At 47.0% G+C, this 17,070-nt stretch overlaps 1 protein-coding gene across 1 annotated transcript in view; it reads left to right on the top strand.

The window, feature by feature from the left end:
* LOC144720793 (nebulin-like) overlaps positions 1 to 17,070 on the top strand; it is a 100,424-nt gene that overhangs the window by 48,628 nt on the left and 34,726 nt on the right. The window contains exons 72-96 of the mRNA XM_078597842.1: positions 49 to 252; positions 360 to 464; positions 584 to 691; positions 802 to 1,113; positions 1,201 to 1,404; positions 1,512 to 1,616; positions 2,161 to 2,268; positions 3,363 to 3,674; positions 4,105 to 4,308; positions 4,409 to 4,513; positions 4,746 to 4,853; positions 5,330 to 5,641; positions 5,731 to 5,934; positions 6,054 to 6,158; positions 8,155 to 8,262; positions 9,157 to 9,468; positions 10,186 to 10,290; positions 10,846 to 10,950; positions 11,393 to 11,497; positions 12,633 to 12,740; positions 13,302 to 13,415; positions 15,277 to 15,474; positions 16,131 to 16,235; positions 16,337 to 16,438; positions 16,757 to 16,864. Of these exons, the coding sequence (XP_078453968.1) occupies positions 49 to 252; positions 360 to 464; positions 584 to 691; positions 802 to 1,113; positions 1,201 to 1,404; positions 1,512 to 1,616; positions 2,161 to 2,268; positions 3,363 to 3,674; positions 4,105 to 4,308; positions 4,409 to 4,513; positions 4,746 to 4,853; positions 5,330 to 5,641; positions 5,731 to 5,934; positions 6,054 to 6,158; positions 8,155 to 8,262; positions 9,157 to 9,468; positions 10,186 to 10,290; positions 10,846 to 10,950; positions 11,393 to 11,497; positions 12,633 to 12,740; positions 13,302 to 13,415; positions 15,277 to 15,474; positions 16,131 to 16,235; positions 16,337 to 16,438; positions 16,757 to 16,864 (3,966 nt within the window). The remainder of the gene's footprint in view (positions 1 to 48; positions 253 to 359; positions 465 to 583; positions 692 to 801; positions 1,114 to 1,200; positions 1,405 to 1,511; positions 1,617 to 2,160; positions 2,269 to 3,362; positions 3,675 to 4,104; positions 4,309 to 4,408; positions 4,514 to 4,745; positions 4,854 to 5,329; positions 5,642 to 5,730; positions 5,935 to 6,053; positions 6,159 to 8,154; positions 8,263 to 9,156; positions 9,469 to 10,185; positions 10,291 to 10,845; positions 10,951 to 11,392; positions 11,498 to 12,632; positions 12,741 to 13,301; positions 13,416 to 15,276; positions 15,475 to 16,130; positions 16,236 to 16,336; positions 16,439 to 16,756; positions 16,865 to 17,070) is intronic.

The raw sequence follows: 17,070 nt of genomic DNA on the forward strand, positions 1-17,070 counted from the left end.
TATTTTTTCGTTTATACTACTGCAGAATTCTGGTTTATGTAACCCTAGACGCTGTACAAGGCAGACCTGGATTGGATCCGGGGATGTGGCTGGATTCCGGTTGGGTCCCTGGACAATGTGAAGGCTCAGAGAGCAGGAGACATCCTGAGCGAGAGGAAATACCGGCAGCACCCAGAGACCGTAGGCTTCACCAGCATCACCAACTCGCCTTTCATGCAGCAGTGCAAGCTCAATGCCGACCAGATCAACGATGTGAGTAGACATTTTTATTGATGTGTAATTCCTGTTTTTCAATGTGAGAAATAATTCCATATTGAGGCATGTTGAATGTTAAAGTCTTAACTTTGTTCCTCAAACAGCGCTTGTATAAGAAAGCCTGGGAGCAGGACAAGATCAGCATTCACGTCATGCCCGACACTCCACAGCTGCTGCAGGCCAAGGTCAACTCGTACAACCTGAGCGATGTGAGTGCACTTGAACTAATTGTTACTGATATCATGTGTTCACTCATTATGATGTTATTTAATATAAGGACTCTATAGATTACAGGCTTCAATGGCTAATTCTATCAATATTTTTCTAGAAATCTTACAAGCAGGGTTTGGAGCAGATGAGAGCGGATGGATATGACCTGGGGTTGGAAGCCATCTCCATTAAAGCTGCAAAGGCCTCCAGGAACATCGCCAGTGACGTGAGTACCTCCCTGCCACAAGACATTGGAGTGCCCCTGCTTCTGTAGAGCATCCTCTCCGTTTAATGGAATAAAAATGATTAACTTATTTTCATCGTTTATCTCTTCAGGTCAATTACAAAGAAGCATATGAGAAAGAAAAAGGGCATTACATTGGCTTCCAGTACTTGGATGATGATATCAAAATGCTTCACTCGACACGAGTTGGTAAATTGCTGAGCAATCTTGAATATAAGAAAGATTTTGATGAAAGTAAAGGGAAGTTTCACATTCCTACGGACATGATGAATGTTGTCATGGCCAAGAAGTGCCAGGACATCCTCAGTGACGTCAACTACAGGCAGAGGCTGCACGACTGGACGTGTCTGCCTGACCAGACCAGTATCGCCCACGCCAAGATGGCCAACGAGCTGCAGAGCGATGTAAGTCCCTTTATGTTTCTGTTTGTGCATTTATTCTACAGTGTTCCAGTGTCCAGCACTTCTGAATTCTGAATTATGTCACCATAGGCCCTGTACAAGGCAGACCTGGAGTGGCTGCGGGGTTGTGGATGGATTGCCAATGGCTCATTGGATATGAAGAAGGCTCAGAGAGCAGCAGAGATTCTGAGTGACAAAAAATATCGGCAGCATCCAGCCACCCTAAGCTTCACCAGTGTGAATGACTCGCCTTTCTTGCTGCAGTGCAAGCTTAACGCCGACCAGATTAACGACGTGAGTTAATCAGTTCTGTGTTTGGGCTGAGTCCTTAAGTGTTCACAGCATTCAATACGTACGTCAGTGAAAGGCGGTCTGAGAATATAATGTATCTGCATTGACAGCGCTTGTACAAGGAAGCCTGGGAGCAGGACAAGGTCTGCATTCACGTCATGCCCGACACTCCACAGCTGCTGCAGGCCAAGGTCAACACCTACAACCTGAGCGATGTGAGTTGATGTGACGACTTGGTTGGACGCACATCTGCAGTGTTTTTGCAAAATTGGTTCACTTTTCGTTTTTTTGGCGTCCTTCTAGAATTGTATGTTTGTTCGGACAATGTAAACACCTCCGTGAATAGTTATCAAACGTACACATATTATTTGAGATGCTTACAGATCCTAGTTGCGTCTTGAATTGTATTATTTTTTCATTTTGCAAAGCTCATAACCTTGCCTAATTCAAGATGTAAGTACAATCGTATCCATTACAGTTATTTAATGGTGCTGTTTGAAGCTGGCTACTTGACACTTTGGGCCTTTGGGCCCACGCTCAGCAACCTTGTTCACCAATTTTCCATGAGCAGTATATGCTGGGTAGGTGTCAGTAACTGATTAACCATTAGAGTAAAATGTAAAATATTTTCAATGTCATAGGTAAAGTTTTTTGTAATATTCTGGAAATTATTTAAACTATCCAATAATATTATGACGAAATGCTTTCCACCTTTGAAGATGACTTGTGTTGATGCCTGCCGTGCGACTGTTTCTACAGAAAAGCTACCGTAAGGATTGGGAGGAATCCCGAGCCCTGGGTCATGACGTGCGCTTTGATGCCATCCCCATACGAAGTGCCATGGCCTCCCGCGACATCTGCAGCGACGTACGCATCTCTCTCGCACAGCACCGGCCCTTACAAATCGTTGGCTCATTGGGAAACTAGTGAACGATAGATGCAGCTCTGTGAACCGGAATGCTGCTGCCGTTGTACAAGCTGCTGCACCTGTGCTTTGTGCTGTTGCTGGTGATGCGATCCGTGCTGCTGCTGTGCATTTGCTGTTTCTGCTGCTGTGCATTCTGCTGCTGTTGGTGTTGCTGTGTGATTGCTGCTGCTGCACAAGCCATCCCAGTCTACAGCAAGTGGTTGGTACAGAGTCGCAATCTGTGAGCATCGCAGCATCTGTACACACCAGTAAACATTCACTATTGCAATCTAGATTTGAAGTTTTCGTGACTGCAGGGATCCATACTCTTTGGTTCTTTCGGTAAAGTCACGTAGGTATAAAATAAAATAAATTAAATCACTATGTTTCGATTGCAACACAATGATGATGATGATTGCTTGTGTTGCAATCGAAACGTCGTGATTTAATTTATTTCATTTTATACCTACGTGACTTTAGCGAAAGAACCAAAGAGTAGAGTATTCACTATTGCTTTACATTTCCACTTTGTGGTCGACGGAGAACACAATTTAGAGCCTAAAACAAGCCAAACAAAAATCAGCGCAAAAACAACTGCATTACAGAAGCAATCAGAAATATTGCACAAACATAAATCAATGTAAGATTAATACATTTACTTTTATGAAGGTTGGTTCAGACAAAAAAGCTGTTCATAGCAAAATTCAGTCGTAGAAACATTCACATGGATTTAGGGCAGGGGTGGGGAACGTCCGGCACGCCGGCCGTATAAGGCCCGCAAAATCATTTGGTCTGGCCCTGCCAAGGCAACCGCAGGCGGGACTCGAAATTCAATAAATCTAGCAGCAAACCTGGAAAAGCAGTTGTGAGTAGAAAAAAGGTTCCCCACCCCTGATTTAGGGTGACTGTTGCACCAATATGTAAACAGACAGGGACGTGTCAAATACAAATGCAAGTGATGTTTTCTCAAATAATTTATCAATCCTATAGTTATAATTCCCAATGCTGTTATAATGTTGACCCGCCATTGCGTATGATTCCACGTGTAATGCAGTACAAGTACAAGGAGAACTATGAGAAGGAGAAGGGCCAGCACTTAGGGATTGCCAGCCTTAAGGATGATCTCAGGATGGTCAACGCCTTCCGAGCTGGCAAACTGCAGAGCGATCTCGAGTACAAGAAGAATTTTGATGATAATAAATCCAAATTCCACATTCCTACGGACATGATGAATGTTGTCATGGCCAAGAAGTGCCAGGACATCCTCAGTGACGTCAACTACAGGCAGAGGCTGCACGACTGGACGTGTCTGCCGGACCAGACCAGTGTCGCCCACGCCAAGATGGCCAATGAGCTGCAGAGCGATGTAAGGTTTTGGAATTGCATGTTTTTTTGTTTAAAGAAAAAAATTTGATTCAGCAGTTCAGTCGATTCATGTTTAGAAACGCGTTCTCTGTAAAAAAAAAAAATGTATTATTTTGATTGCAGCACACAGTTCCAATGTACGACCAGAGTATCGATCAGTTTCTCAAACTCCAGTCCTTATGAACCTCCACAGGTTGGCATTCTGAGATTGCCAAGAGATACATGCAACATGTCGACGCTCGATCTGTATGGGAAATATTGGTAATAATGAAAATCTGCATCATTGTCGGCCTCAAAGGATTGGAGTTTGAGAAACATTGGCATAGATGGACACGGCGCGACGAGCGTCCTGTGCGGAGTAAACATACAGATTTAAAGGAAGCCGACCATTATTGTTATGATGGCAACTTTTTGTGTTCTCCCCTGCACAGGCCCTGTACAAGGCTGACCTGGAGTGGCTGCGGGGTTGTGGGTGGATTGCCAATGACTCTGTGGATCTGAAGAAGGCTCAGAGGGCAGCAGAGATCTTGAGCGAGAGGAAATACCGGCAGCACCCGTGCAGCGTTGGCTTCACGAGCGTCACCAACTCGCCCGGCTTGCTGCAGGCCAAAATAAGCGCAGCGCTCATGAACAATGTGAGATATTGGTTTTCATATGCATGTTCTGATATGTGTTATTTGTAAACTTAGGTCTTCTAAAAGCTGAGTTTTATTCTATTTATAACTTTACCAACAGAGGCTGTACACCGAGCAGTGGAACAAAGACAAGGGAGTCATTCACCTCATGCCAGATGCACCCCTGTTCATACTCGCCAAGAACAATTCCTACAATATCAATCAGGTACGTTTGCTTCAGATGTTGGACATGGAGTGATGATGAAATCAGTTCATGCGCAGCTACCTGTTGTATTTTTGCATCGTAAGATCGCGAGAGGTGGCGACGACTTGGGGAAGCCTTCATCCAGCAGTGGATTTATCACGACCGATTGATGATGACGACGGTCTAAAGTAACAATAGCGAGAGCTGTACTATGCGGAGTTGTAGCTCTGTCTCCCACTGTGGCGCTTGGCAGAGGAATTACACGCGGCAGTGGGAGGAGATGAAGCGAGAGGGAAACCACATGAAGCCCGATGCCATTCCGGTGCAGGCCGCCAAGGCGGCTCACCTGCTCATCAGCGGAGTGAGTGCCTCCACACGCCTACCACACCGCTCACCACCGACTATTGAAGACCCGTGTACTGTGTGTACGATTATTATACGTAGGTTTCAAATATCTGATTTATCCCCCTAAACAATGCCACCACAAGTATATGATGGGGGCGTATCGTCAGATTATTGTTTTTGTTATCGAAAACTATGGTCGTTAAATAACAGTCAGTATTTGTTAGAATTGTTTTCCCAGACCTTCGGTTAAGTTGGCTGTTCTTACAGCTCATAGCATCCATTGAATTGGCAGTGGCTCATCAAATTATACTTAGACAAAACTGCTTGTAAAGTCCACCGGGGGTGACCTGAGATACACTGGATATGTTGGGTATTATTCTCACTGAAGCAATGCGAATATATATAACCAGCAGTCAAAGCATACTAAAGAACGTGCACGAATGGCTTTTATCATGTTACAATATGAGTACATGTGGTGTTTGTTAATTTTAGATCAAGTACAAGGAGGCCTATGAGAAGGAGAAGGGCCAGCATCGTGGGATTGCCAGCCTGAAGGATGATCTCAGGATGGTCAACGTCTTCCGAGCTGGCAAATTGCAGAGTGAACTCGAGTACAAGAAGGATTTTGATGATAATAAATCAAAATTCCACATTCCTATGGATATGATGAATGTTGTCATGGCCAAGAAGTGCCAGGACATCCTCAGTGACGTCAACTACAGGCAGAGGCTGCACGACTGGACGTGTCTGCCGGACCAGACCAGCGTCGCCCACGCCAAGATGGCCAACGAGCTGCAGAGCGACGTAAGTCCCTCTTTATCTTCCTGAGTTTGCATCTCTGCTGTCCTGTTTCAGCGTCCAGGACTACTGCAATCTGATTTGTGTCACCATAGGCCCTGTACAAGGCTGATCTGGAGTGGCTGCGGGGCTGTGGATGGATTGCCAATGACTCATTGGAAGTAAAGAAGGCTCAGAGAGCAGGAGAGATCCTGAGTGACAAAAAATACCGGCAGCCTCCAGCCACAATAAGGTTCACCAGCGTGACCGACGCACCTTTCATGCTGCAGTGCAAGGTCAACGCCGACCAGATCAACAGCGTGAGTTTATTATTCAAAATGAAACAAATCCATCTGCATTCATCGAACAGGCTCCATTTATTCGTCAACTCACTGTAGATGTAGATGACGTTGGTTGTACGTTGTCCATGTGCTTACAGAGACTCTACAGGAAACTTTGGGATGCTGACAAGACCCAGATCCACGTCATGCCTGACACCCCCGAGCTTCTGCAGGCCAAAGTGAACACCGTCAACTTGAGTGATGTAAGTGAATCTGGCTATGGATGTCTTTCTGGAAGGTGTGTGACTTGCGAGCTCTTATTATCAATACGAGAAAACAAAGGTCATGGACAACTGGAGTTGCCTAAGCATTTGGAGACATCTTTTGGAGGGACACAAGTGGAAAACGCAGCATAGTGCGTGAACCTAGGGCAGCCGTTGAAGGTATACCAGGGATGGAATAGGTGAAATAAAGGTGTGGACGAGAGCAGGCTGCAGTGCTTTTGGAAGATAAACTTGGTCGTGAAAAATAAGACTCCAATGTGCGTCATGAAGCAAGGTGTGAATCAGTGGGTGGCACGACCTTCTATGACACACGGCTCAGAAGCACTGTGGTGTTTAGCGAAAAATATCAAACAAAATCTCAAAAGTGCACAAAGCACTTGTATAATTAATTGGTATTACATGTGGGCACCAAGATGTTATCTGCCTAGCCTAGAAACATGCATTTAGAGTATTTGGCTGCTATACATTTCTACGTGATAAGCCACTTCGTTGAGCTATCATTTGTGATAGTTACTGTATTTTCCCGCATATAATCAAATACTTATTTCCCTCATTAAAATGCAAATCAATTTATAAAATTTTTGACATGCGTTTTTCTGGATTTTGTTGTTGTTATTCTGTCTCTCACTGTTCAAATAAACCTACCATTAAAATTATAGACTGATCATTTCTTTGTCAGTGGGAAAACGTACAAAATCAGCAGGGGATCAAATACTTTTTTCCCTCACTGTAACTACCGGTCCAGTAGCTGTAATATGATGAGGTCGCATGCTGGCAAGCCTAACAGTTCGCTTACTTTCTTATCTACCAGTTATGTGTTACTTATTTATTGGATATTTACTTTTGTTACTTATTTACTGTTTTAAGTTCACTCGTTTCCGGTTAGTTTGTTTTCTTTGTGCACGTTATGATTTTAATGTTAACAATTGATAGTGGAATGTATTACAAATGTAAACTTTGTATTAATATGATGGAATTAAGCTGCGGTAACGACTTTAAAGATATGAATGCTTGCGGGGTATATGGAGGTGCGGGCTATCTGAAATTTGTTTTACACAAAACGCTATTTTTACGGGGTATATGCATCTGCGGGTTATATGCGTATGCGGGCTATATGTTGGAAAATACTTTAGGTTGCTTCTGAAAACAAACTAAATGAAATAAAAATAGTTTCTAGTTTCAAAAAATATTTATTATAGCTTACATTGAGAGAAAAAGAAGATGCAGGATAATGACATCATCCAAGCAGTTAAGGAAAGTCGGTGGGCTTGGGCAGGACGTGTCGTGAGAAGGGACGATGGACGATGGTCAAGACTGATAACTGAGTGGCAGCCAAGGAACGGAGTGGGTCTGAGAGGAAATACACGGAGGAGGAGCAATGAGATCAGTTTGTGTGCAGGTGCTGGATGGATTGAATCGTTAGATCATGAGAGGTGGTGATGGCCTGGGAGGGCTTATCTTATTTTAATTTATATAGTACATTGACCAAGGCGCTGAACAAAGAATGAACTATTTGTACAGCAGAACTGTGATGAGATGCGTTGTTGAGGAGGGTAGTATCTTTTTGAATATGATGATGCGTGCAATAAACGATGATGAAAATGACAATGAGTGGTAAATCATGAGTGAGTGTGATACATGGGTAGAGAAGTTGGGAAGAGGGATGGAGTTAGTCATGCGGAAGGGAGGAAGAAGGGGAGGTTGGGCAAGCGAGGGAAAATAAGCGAGTTTTAACGGAAGAACAAAAAATAGACAGTGAGGCTGATTGGTTGACGTGCAGGGGCAGTTTGTTTCAGTGTAAGGGGGGCAGAAGCGAGAAAAAATGGAATCGTGATTGGGTACAGGGAGGAGGGAGAACACAAAGAGACAGCTGGGATTGTGAACGAAAAGGGCGAGAAGGAGCGTAGAATGAAATGATTGATGATGGCTGATGATCATCATTGATTAAAATTCTCACGTGTGTATTGTCTCACAGAAACACTACCGCGGCGCATGGAGGGAGTCTCGAGCACAGGGCTACGACATGCGCATCGATGCGATGCCACTGCAGTTGGCGCGCAAGTCACATGACATCATCAGCGACGTGCGTACCCATGTTCGGCCCCACGCTCCCCGCCACGCTCCCATATCCCTGCGTGCGGATATGAATTGAGTAGCAACAATGCGCCAAACCCGCATGCACAATGGCAGTCTCGGTGTGTCATTGTTCACAGGCAGCTATTTGGTTATTTTGTATAATCACTCATGAATAGAGTTGGCCAAACATCCCAATATAGGGCTGCAGAGCTTGGGCAATTGTTGGCGCTGGTTTTGGCTGCCTTACTGCTTATATGTAATTTCCCGTGCCTCCGTGCGAAAATTGTACACGTTGAAAACTCTACAGCGTTTTGAGAAGTGATTTGCATGAATGATGTGACTTAAAAATAAGACAATAAGTATTATTATCAACTTGTCATATAATACATTTTTATATTTTGAGTACTGTTTTCTCCCAATTGTATTAACATTGTGTTATTGAGTTTTTTCATGAGACAAACACATTTATATTCCATAACTCCCAGAGAGCGGCCTTGGAAGATGATGTCACAGAATTACTTATGAATGCCCTTCATTGGCCTTTCTATCCACACTTGAGTCATGTATTTTATCGATTGACTGAGATTTTTTATTCTGGAATAAGTCAAATAGGTAAAAAAAAATACGAACTTTCATATGCCATCAGTTCTATCCAGCAGCCATTAGTAACTGGACTGAGACCATGAACTCACCACACTTAAACATTTATCTTAATCATGGGTTACTGCCTGGGTTTAAACTAAGGATTTTATGAATGAATATTCCGCAAGGACGCTCAGCTGGGTTGAAACGAGCCGTGCACGCGTATCCGACGCGTGCACGGCTCGTCCCTGTCTTCAGCGGAGGGGAAGGTGCCACCCTGCACCAGCGACGTCTCTCACACAATCGCTGTCGCCCACAGTACAAGTACAAGGAGACCCACGAAAAGGGCAAGGGCCAGCTGATCGGCTTCCGGCGCCTCCAAGACGACCCGCGTCTGGTTCACAGCGCGCGCACCGCCATCATGCTCAACGCCCGCCTGTACCGGCAGAAATTCGAAGACAACAAGACCAAATGTGTGACTCCAGCCGACGCTCTGAGCGTGTTGCAGGCGAAGAAGTGCCAGCACCAGCTCTCAGACATCCCCTACCGCACCTACCTGCGGCACTGGACGTGCCTGCCGCACCAAGGACCTTTGCTACACGCCAAGCACGCTCAGGACCTGCTGAGTGACGTGAGTGACGCTGTCCCCCCCCCCCTGTGCACGTCACCTCGAACGTCTGACAACGAGAGCATCAGCACCACCCGGCACTTGCGTTGATCTGACCGATGTGTGATGGTTGCGATGCAGTGCGGCCAGCTGTGATATGGGTAATAGTGCAAGTGCTGATGGTGGTGGTTGGTGGTGTCAGTAGGTGTGGTGCTGGTCATCTCAGCCTTAAATTAATAGCTGGTGCAGTGTGTAAACATCGCGACTAGGGAGACAAAGGTGGACGGGCGTGGTGCTGGCCACCCACCAACTCGTGCACTGTGTCAACCTTCATAGGTGCTCACAAACAGCACTTTCCCCTACAGTGTGTTAAAGGCTATACGGGGGGGTCTTTGTATTTGGTCTTGGTGGTATTGCGATTGTTTCAAGTTTATTTTGTCTAACCAGGTGAAAACTAAAGAGACCAGGATATGGTCCCATGTGCAAGATCCACCTGGGTCATCAAAATGACGAAAGTAAAAACAAAGCACAGCAAAGCAGCAAATAACAATTGGGGCAAGAACAACTCAGTTACATCGTGGTGTCAGGCCTGGTGAGAGTGGTGGTGGAGCTGGTGGTGGTGAGAGTGGTGTCACAAAGTGGGTGTGATGCTGATGCAGGCTGTAGAGGAGGTGGTGCTGGTGGTGTAGCGATTGTTCTGGTGGCAATGGTGTAAGTGCTCACGCTGGCCATGTGATGCAGAACCTGTACAAGGAGGATCTCCTGTGGATGCGAGGGCTGGGCTGCTCGGTGTGGGACACCCCTGAGAACCTGCGAGCGAAGGAGGCCTACAATCACCGTAGTGACGTGCGTATGAACCACTCTGCCACCTCCTGCTCACTCTGCACAATAAAACACGGAAAACACAATTGGTTCTTGTGAGTTTAATACAAATGCTTGTATCCCCTTGCAATGTGATGTTGGGTTTTATTCGTTGAAATATGCATCATGAGGGTTCACTTTCAATATTGTTATTGAAGCATCTCCAATTTTCCCGTATGCCATTCTAATAGCAACCAGCAAAATGTTATAACTTTATGCTGAGTGTCTAAAGCTATTGGTTGGCATCAGGAGTTGCTTGATATGCAGCAACCTTTCTCCTGTGTAATCGTGCAATGGACAGGGGCCGGTCATGTGACGAGCACAACGGATCATGCTTTGCCACATTCACAGGAGGTCGACTCTATAAATTGAAGCCGTTTGTGAAGGAAGTAGCTGCCACTGCCGTGCATTGTTCAGACGCAATTAAACGCAGCCAAGCGCCTTCTAGGCAGGCTGAAGCCAGCTCATTGCCCACGTCAGGCCTTCGCAGCCCGTTTATCAATACAGGTTCTGTTTGCTGCGCTGATGCGTGTACCGCAGATAAAGTACCAGGCCGAGGCCAAGGTGGGGCAGCTGAAGTTCACGGTGGTCACCGACACCCCAGGCTACCTGACGGCGCTCACCAGTGCACAGCAGCTAAGCGATGTAGGTCCCATTCGCCGTCCGTTCGTCTCGACAATGGATGATGTGTGGTGCTGCATTTCTGATTCATACGGTGATGTGCAAGATCTCAAATTGTGCGCAACACATACTGTGCATAAAGTGGTGAATACTGTATGCTGTTTAATGTGATGCGTACACGATGAATTGTGTGTAATGTTGCGTTTGGAGTGATGCTTTGTGAGATATAATGTGCTCTGTGGCATGTGCAAGGTGTCGGCTCGTGTGCTTTGAGCCAGTTTGCTACGCGATGTGGTGTTGTGTAACATGTGATGCAATGTCGTGTTACATGTGATGTCGTGTAACACATGATGTGCTGAGTGGTGTGTGTGCTGCGCGGTGTGCGTGCTACATGATGTCATATTTGTCATGAAGTACTCACTGTGCTATGTCGGCTGACACGTGGTGTGTATGCTGTGTTGCTCAGATCAAGTACAAGGCCCAGTACAAGGCAGCACGCGGTGTTTATACCCCAGTCCTGGACTCTGTGGACAACCTCCGCGTGGCTAATGCTCAGAAGCTCTTCAGCAACGTGAGTATCTGCAAGCCGGGGCAGCGGGCCCGTGCGGCTCACATCGAGTGCAGCGGCAGCATCATCATCATTGGCCATGATCGATCCACTGCTGGATGAAGACTTCCCTGAGCCGCCGCTACTTCCCACGATTCAGAAAAGCAACAATCCACCCAGCGCCTGCGCATGAACGGATCTCATTGCTCCAACACCTGAGTGGACATCCTCTCGGACGCGTTCCATCCCTTGGCTGCCGATCCGTTGTTATTATTGAGCATCATCGTCCCTTCTAACCCAAGCCCACTCACTTTTCTTAATAGTTTGGATGATGTCATCAACTTGCATATGTTCTCTAATCCATGTGTTCCTCTCTCTGTCTCTCAATGTAATTCCAAGCACACATCTCTCCGTGCTGTTTTGCGTACATTTCTGTTTTTGTTTATACATTTTCATTAATGACCGTGGTGCCTCTGAAGCACGTATCAGTGCAGTGTGTACGCAGGACCAGTGATCTTGGGTAATTGTTTGTAGTACCGATTCTGGCTACCTTAAGGTTTCTCGCATCTCGAAATAATTCTCTCTCTCTCAGAGTGAACGAAAGCTGTGCGCGTTACACGTTCTAAGTTAGTTTAACACGAAGGCTTTCGCAACTAATATTATCCGTTACAGAGGTTTTTTAGGGTTAGATCGCGTAAATATATAAATGTGTCGTTAAAACCCGCCACCACCTGACACAGCCAACTAGTAAGGGTTGTCACGTAAACAGAACGTGCCAATTCGTCACTAGTACAGAACACCGGTGTGTTGGAGAGCCAAGCCACAACATTTACAAACAGTAAGACTTCGCCTGATGAAGCTAGTTGTAATTACTGGCGAAATGTAGTACTCAGTTTGTAAATGTTGTATATTTGCTCTCCAACACACCGGTGTTGCTGTACTAGTGACGAATTGGCACGTTCTGTTTATGCGACAAACCTTACTAATTGGCTGTGTCGGGTGGTGGCGAGTTTTAACGATACATCTATATATTTACGTGATCTAACCCAAAAAAAACCTCTATTATGGACATTCTAAGTTAGTTTTGTGTTTTGTGGTACATCGGTGTACTTAATAAATACATGACCTGGTCATGTGATTGATTTCACTCCGCATCTAGAACCTCTACAAAGAAGCATGGCAACGAGTGAAGGCCAAGGGCTTCTCCCTCCCAGTAGACACTGTACACCTGCAGAATGCTCGTCACCAGCAAAGCCTGTACAGCCCGGTAAGCCAACCACAGCCCGGAAAGTCCCCCACATTCCCCCACAGTCCGGTAAGATCCCCCCACAGTTTGGTAAGGCCCCCCCAGCCTGAAAAGCCCCCCACAGCCTGATAAGCCCCCCCCCCCCCCAGCCCGGAAAGCCCCCAACAGTCCGGGAAGGCCCCCCCAGCCTGATAAGGCCCCCACAATCTGACAGAATTGTTCTCCACCTTATCGTCGAGCTGAAACAAAAACAGTTGGCGCATTATTAAATGCTTGTATTTGTGATCATTTAATTGTTTGGCAACGTCGGGTGGTGGAGGGTTTATAAAGACACATTTTTGTCAGACTACTTGGTTTAATACAAAGATCGCTTATGAATACATTATAAGTTATTCTTATGGCAATTTAATGAACATTTTACAGCACTATTTTGTTTATTTTTAATTCAGAGAAATGATTGGTGGATGGCGGTCCACAGTGTGTTGTTGATGGTTGAGGGTGGAGCCGCGGGTCCACGGTTACGTTTGAATCGCTTCTGACGGAAACTGTTCTCTCACCCGTCCCTGGCGGACCGTGACTCAGAGGAAGTACCGTGCGGAGTACGAGCAGATGAAGGCCCACTTCACCCAGCCGAAGCTCCTGAAGGAAGATCCCCGTGCCTTGCACGCCCTCCACGCTGGAAACATCCTCAGTAATGTGAGTACCTCCTTGCCCCTCGGTCACCTCCTCACTCCTCCGCCTCCTTACTCCCCCCAGCCTTCTCGCTCCCCCATCATCTGACCTGCGTGTTCAGCGGTCGATGTCTCCCATATTCTTAGGTTTTTTCGGTAAAGTCACGTAGGTGAAACATCAAAATTAATGAAAATAAAATAAAATAAAACAAAAATCACGACGTTTCGGAGGCAACACAAGTCTCCGTCATCAGGTGGGACCGTCACAGCCGAATTTGCTGCATCAAGTGAGGCAATGATTCAAGATGTAATCCCTTATAAGCAAGTTGAAGGGGGGAGGAGAAGGGGGAGCTCATCAGAATGTGGTAGCCAATGAATGGAACGTATCGGGAGGGAGGGGGGCGGGGCTCAAAGACAGCACGGAGTGCTAAGTACAACGCATCGGGAGGGGGAGGAGGGGGCGGGGCCAAAAAAATGGACGACGGCTTGGACGGTAAACTACCATTCTTGGATATTCTGTTTGAGAGGAGGCCTGACGGATCCTTGGGACATTCTGTCTACAGGAAAGCCACCCACACAGATTCCTACTTGAAACCGGATTCCCACCACCACCCATCTCAAAAGAATTCTCTCATCAAAACGCTATACCACAGAGCCCATGGCATTTCTGACAAACACCACCTGACCGGTGAATTAAGACATGTACATCGGGCCCTCAGGATGAACGGATACTCTGACCGTACTATCCGCCAAGCTGTCTCTCCCACCACACAGAAACAGCCACATGAAACTCCGACCAAAACCATCACGTTACCATACATAGCAGGCGTGACCAAAAAATCTCCAAAATTCTAAACAAACATAAGATCCAAGTCCGATTCAGTACAGTGCATAAAATCCGTGATCTGATTCCATCTGTGAAGGATGTCGTTCCTGACTTACAGTATCCTGGAGTCTACAAATTGAGTTGCATTTGTGGTGATTGCTACATTGGAGAAACGAAACGTCATGTTTCTGATCGTGTCCGCGAGCACAAGTCAGATCTGAAACACGGCAGAACTGATTCTTCTGCCGTTGCCGATCATTGCTACAACTCGGTGGGCTCTCATGAAATTGTCTTTTCCGAGACCAAGGTTCTCTGCAAACCTCCCGGCTACCATCAAAGGTTTGTACACGAAGCCATACAAATATACAAACACAGACATAATTTCAACCGTGATGATGGGTACAAACTTAGTAATCATTGGAAAGATGTTATCAACCACGCAAAAAAGACTTAATTACACTTTTTTGGACCATCTTATCTGACAGGCACTATTTTACTTTACTTTACCGAGTGTTAACATCCCCAGTTATTTTTTAACAGTACTCTCTTCATTGTTCAGCCAGCATTGGTATAAACATGGGCATTTTCGTTCTTTTGTCTATCATGTGTATCAGACCTCCCCTCCCCCTCTCTGTCCATTGTGTTGGCGTGTGCAGCAGCAACCGCGTCCAAGCCGTCGTCCATTTTTTTGGCCCCGCCCCTCCCCCTCCCGATGCGTTGTACTTAGCACTCCGTGCTGTCTTTGAGCCCCGCCCCCCTCCCTCCCGATACGTTCCATTCATTGGCTACCACATTCTGATGAGCTCCCCCCCCCCCTCTCCTCCCCCCTTCAACTTGCTTATAAGGGATTACATCTTGAATCATTGCCTCACTTGATGCAGCTAATTCGGCTGTGACGGTCCCACCTGGTGACGGAGACTTGTGTTGCCTCCGAAACGTCGTGATTTTTTTTTAAATTAATTTTGATGTTTTACCTACGTGACTTTACCGAAAAAACCTAAGAATATGATTCCTTGCAGTCACGAAAGCTTAAAATCTAGGATGTCTCCCATCTCCGCAGTTGCTGTACACGGCGGCCTACAACAAAGCCAAAGGAGCGCTGCACCTGGCCCCCGACATGATGGAGGTGGTGGTGGCCAAGCGCGCGCAGGACCTGGCGAGCGGCCAAGGCTACCGCTCGCTCCGCCGCTCCTGGATCTGCCTCCCGGACATGCAGCAGCTGGAGCACGCGCGGCACGCACAGGAGCTCTACAGTGACGTACGTCCTGCGCAGCATTGGTGATAATTGAGTACGCCGTATGAACGTCAAGAGGCGTTCACCATGGTGGAAGGTGCTAATGTGTTTCACAGACACAGTGTGTAGTAGTTTCAGAGTAGGGGGCAATGTTGCTGTGTGTCATCCCAATTTAGTCATTTGTGGTGTAGTTTTTCGAATTTGGCAAATGTAGACCATGGCGCCGCCACACAATGGCCTACTCTGTTTGAATGATGTCACGGGATCTTTAGCGTTCACTGTGAAGCAGACATCTCGTGTTTTACAGTTAACACACCTGCGTTATTAACCAGGGCAGCCTGCCGGATTTGAACCACAAACCTCTGCAATGAGCGGCGAGCACGCTACCGCTGGGCCACCGCGTCACCACCCTGTTCTTCCCTTGCGCTCGAATTCCCTCCCATAATAATTGTGCTCAATTGGAGAAACTTGTTCATGCTTACCTATTCTAACTTTTAACTTACTGTTTGTTGCTATCCACTTTATGTTTTGGTGCTTTGAACATGTTCACAGAAAATGTCTGAAATAAAAAAAAATGCAGAAATACACGTGGGCGCGCGCTGTGGTACACACCGTGCAGCATGGGACGTACGACACACACCGCTCCCTCAACACCATTGCGTGCGATGTGTGCGCTGCAGGTGGCCTACAAAGACGACCTGAAGTGGTCGCGTGGCATCGGCTGCTTCGTGTGGGACACACCCAGCATCCTGCAGGCCAAGCAGAGCCGCGACCAATGCAGCGACGTGAGTGCCGCGCCGGGTGCACCGCCGAACGGAGGGTGATGGAGACGCCCCGCACGTGGCGTGAACCGGCTGACGGTGCGCCCTGTTTCCCCTACGCACAGGTGCGATACCGTGCTCAGGCCGAAGCCGCTCGCAGTGCATTCACGCCCGTGCTGGACACGCCTGGGTATCTGCAGGCCCAGACCGTGCGGGGCTACAGCGACGTGAGTCACTTACCAAGACGCAAAAGAGACACCAGGATATAGAGACACTCAATGGGGCTACAGTGAAAATTATCAATACACTGAGACACTCACTGGGACACAGAGAAACTCACTGGGACACAGACCCTCATGAAGACGCCAAGACAAGACACTGAGAGACACCACCTCGCACCAACGCAGAGAGATACTCACTGAGACCCTCACCAAGACACACCAACACAGGACGTGTAATCGATGCGGGTTGCCTCGTTGTGAAGGAACGCGTGCTGGACGCAGCTTGTGTGAGCAATGAGCTCCTCCCCCGGTGTGCGCTGACAGAACAAGTACAAGAGGCACTACCTGAGTGAGGTGCGGGGGAGACCGGTGCAGGGAGCCAAGCGACTCGACATCGCCCACGCCGTGGCCACTGCTCGCCTGAGGAACGATGTGCGGCTCCTCAACCATCCCACACTCACTCACTCATTCACAAAGACAAATATCCCCCATGTAGCCTTGCACAGGCTGTAGGGGCCAATAGCGAGCACCTATGAAGACCAGCACAGCATACAAGGGGGTGGTATAGCCAGAACCAAACCTGTCGCCTTTATCTCCCCAGTGCTAATGTTTTTACACACTGCACCAGGTACTAATTT

Source organism: Lampetra planeri, chromosome 10, assembly GCF_965212315.1.
Source record: "Lampetra planeri chromosome 10, kcLamPlan1.2.h2, whole genome shotgun sequence".
Classification (NCBI taxonomy): domain Eukaryota; kingdom Metazoa; phylum Chordata; class Hyperoartia; order Petromyzontiformes; family Petromyzontidae; genus Lampetra; species Lampetra planeri.